This window comes from Lolium rigidum, chromosome 7, assembly GCF_022539505.1.
Source record: "Lolium rigidum isolate FL_2022 chromosome 7, APGP_CSIRO_Lrig_0.1, whole genome shotgun sequence".
NCBI lineage: Eukaryota > Viridiplantae > Streptophyta > Magnoliopsida > Poales > Poaceae > Lolium > Lolium rigidum.
In genome coordinates, this window is record NC_061514.1 from 81,186,856 (window position 1) to 81,194,628 (window position 7,773).

General features: G+C 43.0%; 1 protein-coding gene across 1 annotated transcript; it reads left to right on the forward strand.

Moving 5' to 3' along the window:
- Positions 1–2,190: 2,190 nt before the first annotated feature.
- Positions 2,191–5,295, forward strand: LOC124676368 (low-specificity L-threonine aldolase 1-like). The gene is made up of 10 exons (XM_047212442.1): positions 2,191–2,357; positions 3,084–3,570; positions 3,677–3,788; positions 3,863–3,913; positions 4,030–4,101; positions 4,181–4,313; positions 4,411–4,469; positions 4,565–4,662; positions 4,908–4,974; positions 5,074–5,295. The coding sequence occupies exons 2-10, from the start codon at positions 3,122–3,124 to the stop codon at positions 5,155–5,157; spliced, it is 1,125 nt and encodes a 374-aa protein (XP_047068398.1). The 5' UTR covers positions 2,191–2,357; positions 3,084–3,121; the 3' UTR covers positions 5,158–5,295.
- Positions 5,296–7,773: the final 2,478 nt, after the last annotated feature.

Genomic DNA, 7,773 nt, shown 5'->3' on the forward strand with positions numbered 1-7,773 from the left:
CTTGGCCAGAGATTGAAGAAGGTACGGACTACAAAGTGAGCACCTCTATCCAGCCCTACTTCTCTCTATTTCCTAGCAATCCTTCTGTGTAATGATGAGTCCTAGAGGATATAGAAGTCCGTCCCGCGCAGGGGTGTGCTCCCTCTCCTTATATAGGGGAGAGGGTGGCTTACAAGGGAAGAAACCATAATGGCATCTTTGATGAGCTAAGCTACTTTATAAAGCTTCTTTGGCCTTGATGACACCGGCCTTGTCTTTAATCAGGAAGAGATGACCTCGTCCGGTACCTTTTACGTCACCTTCTGCTTTGGCTTCAGGGCTTCGATTAAAGCTGATTTGCTTCGCTCATCCTTGTCCTCTAGTCCTTGAGGGAATCTTTGACCAGAGTGCCGACATGCTACAGTTGAGCTTATGTCGGTACTCCGGTATCTTATACCGGTTTTCCGGTATCTTTATCCGGCTTCTTACCCTTCGTATCTCAATTTCTCCTCTTGGGCATATCTCCGGCTTAGATATCACCGGTTGCCTTTACTCCGGTATACCCCTCCTGGTATACCGGATTGTTTCATCCAACACTGTTAAACTAAGCCTTCATAATCCGGTTTATTCTTTAACCTGATTTAGTTTATGCCGGTATCACCTTTCCGATATCTTTATCCGGTATTTTTTTCTTCGCTCCGGTATCTTTATCCGATATCTTTATCTTTGAGCTCCGGTATCTTTTGCCTCTGTACCTCAATCTCTTATGTTTCTCGTACTCCGGTATACCCCTCCTGGTATACCGGTTTGCTTCAACTTAGCACAAATCTCACTCAACTTTGAGCATCCGGTTTAATATTTAAACCGTATACAAACTCTTTATCACGGCATGTTTGCCATAGTCTTGGCCTACCGGGGGCCATCCCCCCGACATTTATAGTAATAATTAGTACATGGTAGAGATACACGAGCTATCTTCAACGATTACCAAATAAAGTCTAAATGATACTATCAAATCTTTGAGGTTTTCAAACTCTTTCTTCTTCCAGGACACAGTCTTGTACTCTCCTGAAGGCAGTCAAAGATAGATAACAAATCATAGACTTGTAAACACCAACGAATGATCTCCCATAATTTTAATGTTAGCCGCAATGCCAAAACCGTGTGCACACGCGTAACCATTAAAGTAGTGTATCAACATCGGGCAAGAGTAACAACACTAGTATGTCACGGAATAACAACCGGCCAGCCTTGCCGACGTCACTAGAGAGCCGAGAGTACGAATTACCATTGTCGAGGACATAGCAGCTGGGACAAAAACTATGAGGATAAACCTCGTCGTGACAACCATGAGGAAAGATCCAAAATTGATATGGTGAAGATCTGAAGGCACATACATAAAAAGTTGTAACCTTTCAACACCATCAGTGACATCATGAAGAAGATCTCGTCGTGAAACAAAAGGTCGAAGATCACTTATTGCAGACGATACCATCTTCATTAAGGTGAAACCAACAAAAAAGACAACTACCAAAATCCTAACATAATCTATTAAAAACACTACTGTATTTTTATTTAAAGATTTTAATGGAAGTGGTGTTTTGGAACATGAGTGCATATGCTCCCTATATTTTGAAATGCATTTTACACACATTTTAAATTTTGAAAAAAATTGAAACAAAAAATTCACATGTACTTCTTCACGTGCTACGTGCTCACAAAATCGTTTCATAAAAAATCAACTTATCATGTAACGTGTGAAAAAAGACAAAATTCAATGCTTAAAATAATGCTTTTCACAAGATAAGTTTTCTCCTTTTTACATAGATTACAAAAAATATTGGTTTTCCGTGAAACTTGACGAATGCACGTATATTATAGAGATGTACGTGTAGAATTTTCTGTCAAATTATTTCGACATTTTAAAATATGATTTTTAGTAGAGTGAGCATACGCACCAGGGAGCCGAATTGAATTTTAATTGGTCTCTTCCCGTACCACCGGAGGAGGGTGGCACATCTTCTATCTAGGTTAAGTGTTCCACAGCTGGATGGAAGACCGATGGCAGAAAAGCAACGGCCCAGCGCCATCCAACGTGGCGGCGCAGGCGCGCACGTGACGACGAGTGGTCACGAAACGGGCGTGGCTGATTACGCGACGCCACCTAGGTATGTACTATCGATCTATCGTCCATTCGTCCACCTCCTGCTCTCAGGCGGCGGACGCACAACCTTCTTCGTCTATAAAGCACCACCCCGCCCGCAGTTCCAACGCCACCACGGAAGCCACTCCACTCCCCTCCTCCACTCTCGGCCGGAATCCGCCTCGTCTCCGGTCCTCCTCCGGCTGCATCGTCTTCTGATCCCCACCGGATTCTGGTGCGCAATTCTACATGCACATCCTTCATTTCTTTCAGTCTCATCTCATCTCGTGCTCTAGAACCGCGTGGATTGTTGTTCTACTAGATTTTTTCTTTTCTTGAAACGGTGGATTGTTCTTGAATGATGATTCCCTAGCTAGCGATGCGCGGCTGCCCTCATCTTATCTCCTTCAGCTCCAATCTTCCCTTCTTCTTGGAGGGAGCCGTTTATACTTTCGCCGCTTGTGAACAATCCTCTGGGGAAATGCCTGACATGTGCCACCAAAATTTCTGGTTGTTGGACGGATAGAGTTGTATGTATCCTTCCTGGAGCGCCATCTCCTGTGCACACATTTAGCGTGTGTGCGTGAACGGGCTTGCAACGCCGAGCTGGTATCCTGTTTTTTTGTGCTTTTGGACTTGACATGACAGAGGGAGAGAACAAAGCCTAGCTTGCTTTCTTGTTCCACACTTCCAGCAAAGTCGTTTTCTAATACTCCTACGGTGCACTGACTGTGCGTTGCCCGGTGTGCCTAAAAGTGTAGAATTTTCATTTTCAGCGAGAAAGAAACATCTTTTCACGATAAGGACTAACACGTGATAGGCAGAGACAAAGTTCTGCTAGTAGGTACGTACCAAACAATCGAACCTGCATTCTCATTCGCACAATTCGTGGGGTGGTGCTGCCGAGATATTACCACAACAGATCGGCAATCCTAACAACCTCCACTCCTGTTGGCCGCAGCGGCGCCGTACGTGAGATTCAGAGAACCAGGACGCGCGATGGTGGCCAACAACAAGGTGGTGGACCTCCGGTCCGACACGGTGACCAAGCCCTCGGAGGCGATGCGCGCCGCCATGGCGGCCGCGGACGTGGACGACGACGTCCTGGGCGCGGACCCGACCGCGCAGCGCTTTGAGGCGGAGATGGCCCGGATCATGGGCAAGGAGGCGGCGCTGTTCGTGCCGTCGGGGACCATGGCCAACCTCGTCTCCGTCCTCGTGCACTGCGACGCCAGGGGCAGCGAGGTCATCCTCGGCGACAACTCACACATCCACGTCTACGAGAACGGTGGCATCTCCACCATCGGCGGCGTCCACCCAAAAACTGTTCCCAACAACCCCGACGGCACCATGGACATCCACAGGATCGTCGCCTCCATCAGGCATCAGGACGGGGCGCTCTACTATCCCACCACCAGGCTCATCTGCTTGGAGAACACACATGCAAAGTGAGTTTTCTTTTTTCTCTCTTTGACAGACATGCAGAGCGAGTTGCTCTGCTACCCCTTTCTCATGTTTCTGATCGATATATTTTCTTGCTTGTTCCTGCTGCAGTTGTGGTGGCAAGTGCCTGTCTGTAGAATACATTGACAAGGTTGGCGAGGTTGCTAAAAGCCATGGCTTGAAGCTTCATATAGACGGAGCTCGCATCTTCAACGCTTCCGTGGTAAGTACTAGTATGGGATCACTTCAGCCTGCGTAGCTTCTCCTGAAATTTCAGCACTCCTCTTGCTCTGTCAGGCGCTTGGAGTTCCTGTTGATAGGCTTGTGAGGGCTGCTGATTCGGTTTCGGTACGCACAAACTTTCTGTTGAACATCTTTATCACATTGATCCGTTACCAAAATTGCCCTTCTTGATATAGGATGATGTGTGACTCTATTTTATCTGTTAAACGTCAAAACTGCAGGTATGCCTATCAAAAGGGTTAGGTGCTCCCGTTGGATCAGTTATTGTTGGTGCCAAGGCCTTCATAGACAAGGTGATGATGGATGCTCTGCTAGCAGCAGGTTTAAGCTTTTTCCGACAACATGTAACGAAACTCTGAACAATGCTTTCAGGCTAAAATTCTTAGGAAGACACTTGGTGGTGGAATGAGGCAGGTGGGCATTCTTTGTGCTGCTGCCTATGTTGGAGTTCGCGACACCGTGGGCAAGCTTGCCGATGACCATAGGAAGGCTAAAGTTTTAGCAGGTTCCATGTTGATTCTCACTTCTCTTATTTATATCTCATCTAATTTAGTTCTTGATGGGAGACAATCCTGAATTTATTTTGCTTGTCTATTTTTTAGACGGACTGAACAAAATTAAACAGTTTACGGTTGATTTAACTTCAGTGGAGACCAATATGGTTAGCCTGTTAGACCACTATCGAGTTTGATTTTTCACTATAATATTTCACATTTAGATATCGTTATTTATACCTATCCGTGGCGTACTACGCAGGTCTTCTTTGATATTGCGGATCCACGCATAACACCTGATAAACTGTGTCAAGTCCTGGAACAGCGCAATGTGCTTGCAATGCCAGCAAACTCAAAGAGGTTCAATTTCCTTTCCCTCTCAGTAGAAGTGTAATTCTGTTTATCAAGCTCAACAGTGTTTCATACTGCCTAGTATTGTCAAGCTCAGTATAAGTATCCTTATCCTTATATGCCTGTATTGGTCTCTGACTAAAACTTTATATTGTATTTAAGAAATGTGAATTTAAGAAATGCCCTTTTCATATGTAGTATGATGTATGCTTCACAACTATTAACCCTCAATTTTGAACAACCTTAATTTGCAGCGTCAGACTCGTCATCCACTACCAAATTTCAGATAGTGACGTCCAGCATGCCCTGACATGTATCGAGGTATAGAAACCGTAGATTCAGTGGACATTATTCTATCAACAGTGCTCTAACTCGTCTGCGGAAGTGTGGATATCACTGATATGCTGCTCTGTTTTTCAGAAAGCTGTTGAGGAAATACTGTCAGGCAGTGCTAAATTTGAGCATTTGACAAACGGCAGTACCGCGAATTCATATGGGCATTAGGCTACCTCCTGTTTGTAATCGTGGATCCTGTAGTAATAACTCTTGAACTGTAGTACTCCTACCTTGCAGAATAATCTATTGCTGTTTACTCTTTCCGGTTGGGCTAGAAGAAAGTCCCCTGCTCCGGATTTGCACTTATGCATTGCGCCACACAGTATGTATCGGTTATAGGACTCTTAGCAGGACTCGCCCGTTCTATGTCTCCGCATGGGCCCATTTATACCTTTTTCGTTTCTTTTTCTTTTTTTCATTTTGGGTTTTACTGTGTCTTTGCCTTAGATGCGATTTGGCAGTTGAAGACGATGAGTGATCCCGCCTGGATGACCAAATCCAGTCGTCACGATTTTCACAAACGTCGCCAATTGACGAGGGATCACCTCGCCAATGGCTACGGATTGTAGACTTGGGTTTCGGAAGAGAGCGACGATGGAGATTCCAGGAGCGAGATTAGGCACACGATGTATCCGAACTTCGGTCCCCTCGGTGGAGGATCCTAGCAATCTAGTATATGATCACACGTATGTTTACAGGTTGCCGTCGTAGGCGGAACTATGTTATCTCTCTGTTGTCCTCTCCCATCGGGTGCCCTGGCTGGCTTTATATATGCAACCAGCCTAAGGTTTTACAAGAGTCCTAGTCGACTACTTTTTCGGGTTGCCTTCTTGGGCCTTCTCCATATTGGGCCGAACCAGGTATACTAATAATGGGTACCCGAAGATTATGCCTATAACACTTGCAACGTCTTTATTTTTGTTTTTATTTTTGTTTTTTGTTTTGTTTTCTGTAGAATATGGTTGGATCCTAGCATATTTGTTTTGGAGAATGGCACACTCCGTTTTAATTGCATATAACACTCTAGTTTTCGCTCGTATTGTTCTGCGGGTGTTCTAGTTTGCTAGTAGTGCGTTTAGCTCTTGGTTTTCCATTCTTATTTTGTTCAGAGCTTGTTAGTTATCTTTATTAATGTATGATTAGCTATTTGGTCTTTATTGATTTTCATCTATGAGAGTTGTTTCAAATAAGTTGATTGGTGTTGGAGACGAGTAAAATGTTTCATGCTAATAGTGATGCAAAAGGAAGCTTGTCTAGACTGTGGCATAGATTTTGGCATGTCATGTTGTATGTTATTCTTCTCATATGCTTAGAAGTTATTGTTGTAGCATGACTTGTCTCAAATAGCCGAGAGTGCTTAATGTGCCATTGAAAGAATCATGTATTGTTTCCATCATACAAATCATAATATTGTGGTATTCTCCTTTGATGCTTTATTGGGTTGACTTGGCACATGCTTATACCATGTTATGACTACAAACCAGTTAACTAAAGCCTCTATGATCATTTAGTTTTTGACTTGTAATATCACTTTATGTTTTGATTAATAATGTTTTGTCGCTATGCATGATTATGGTCATTATTGCTCTCTTAGTTGGTCGCTCCCAGTCTTTTGCTAGCCTTCGCCTGTACTGAGTATGAGCTCTACTCGTGCATCTAACCACCAAAAAACTCAAAGTTTTCCAATTGTGTCCACCATATCTACCTACTAGCATTATTTCTATTCCAAATATATTCATCAATTTTTTTATTTTCTTCCAAATTAAATCTTGTCATGAGAAAATTAGTTAGTGAAGCTCTCACGAACTTCATGGAACATTTACTTTCTTGCATAATAAACTTGAATCATTGTTACTATCTTATGAAGATTATATGCTTGCAAATTACGAGTTGGGAGTTAGCACAACCATGCTTTCATGGGGCACGCTTTCAACTTGCACTTATTCCTATTTAGTTGATATCATGTTCTTTTGTTTATGGATGCCTAGCGGTGTGAAATAAAATGGAAACTTGTAAGTTCATGGAGTTTGTATATGTGTTAGAGAAACACCTGAGCGGCCAACTTAAGCCATGTGTCATTCATGGTTGAAATTTACAGTGAGCATTCTATGACTCATGTTCAATAAAAAGTTATGCCCATAGTAAATAAAAGGATTGCTGAGGTGCTCATTGTCTGTTTGTCTTGTCATTTTGGTATATGAACACTCCTATATCATGGGGCAGGAGGTACCCCGTTGGCGTTCTCAATGATACATGTATACTTACAATGACAAGAACTTATTTGAGTTGAGTAGCATGAGGTTTAGGTACTCGTATTCAAGGGGCACGAGATTATTAACTTGTGATTTGTCAACCATATAACTCATATTTGCCCTCACATTAACTTTAACCATTCAAGATGCTTATGATAGGGGTAATGAGAGCTCAAAGGTAATGAGTACCATACCTTTTGGAAGGTTTATAAAACTTGTTAATCTTGCTTCCTTCTACGAAGGACCTTTCTTTTACTTTTATGTTGAGTCTTTATCTTCTTGCTTTATGCATCAATTAAGAGAGCATAGTTGTCATTCTGAGTATAATGTGCATAGTTCCAAAATTTATTACTGTTTGATTCATGATTATGTCACCTCTGAACATGTGAATTTTGATTATGCACTAACCCTCTAATGAGTTTGCTTGAAGTTTGGTGTGGAGAAAGTTTTCAAGGGTCAAGAGAAGAGGATGATATATGATCAAGAAGAGTGAAAAGTCTAAGCTTGGGGATGCCCCCGTGGTTCATCCCTG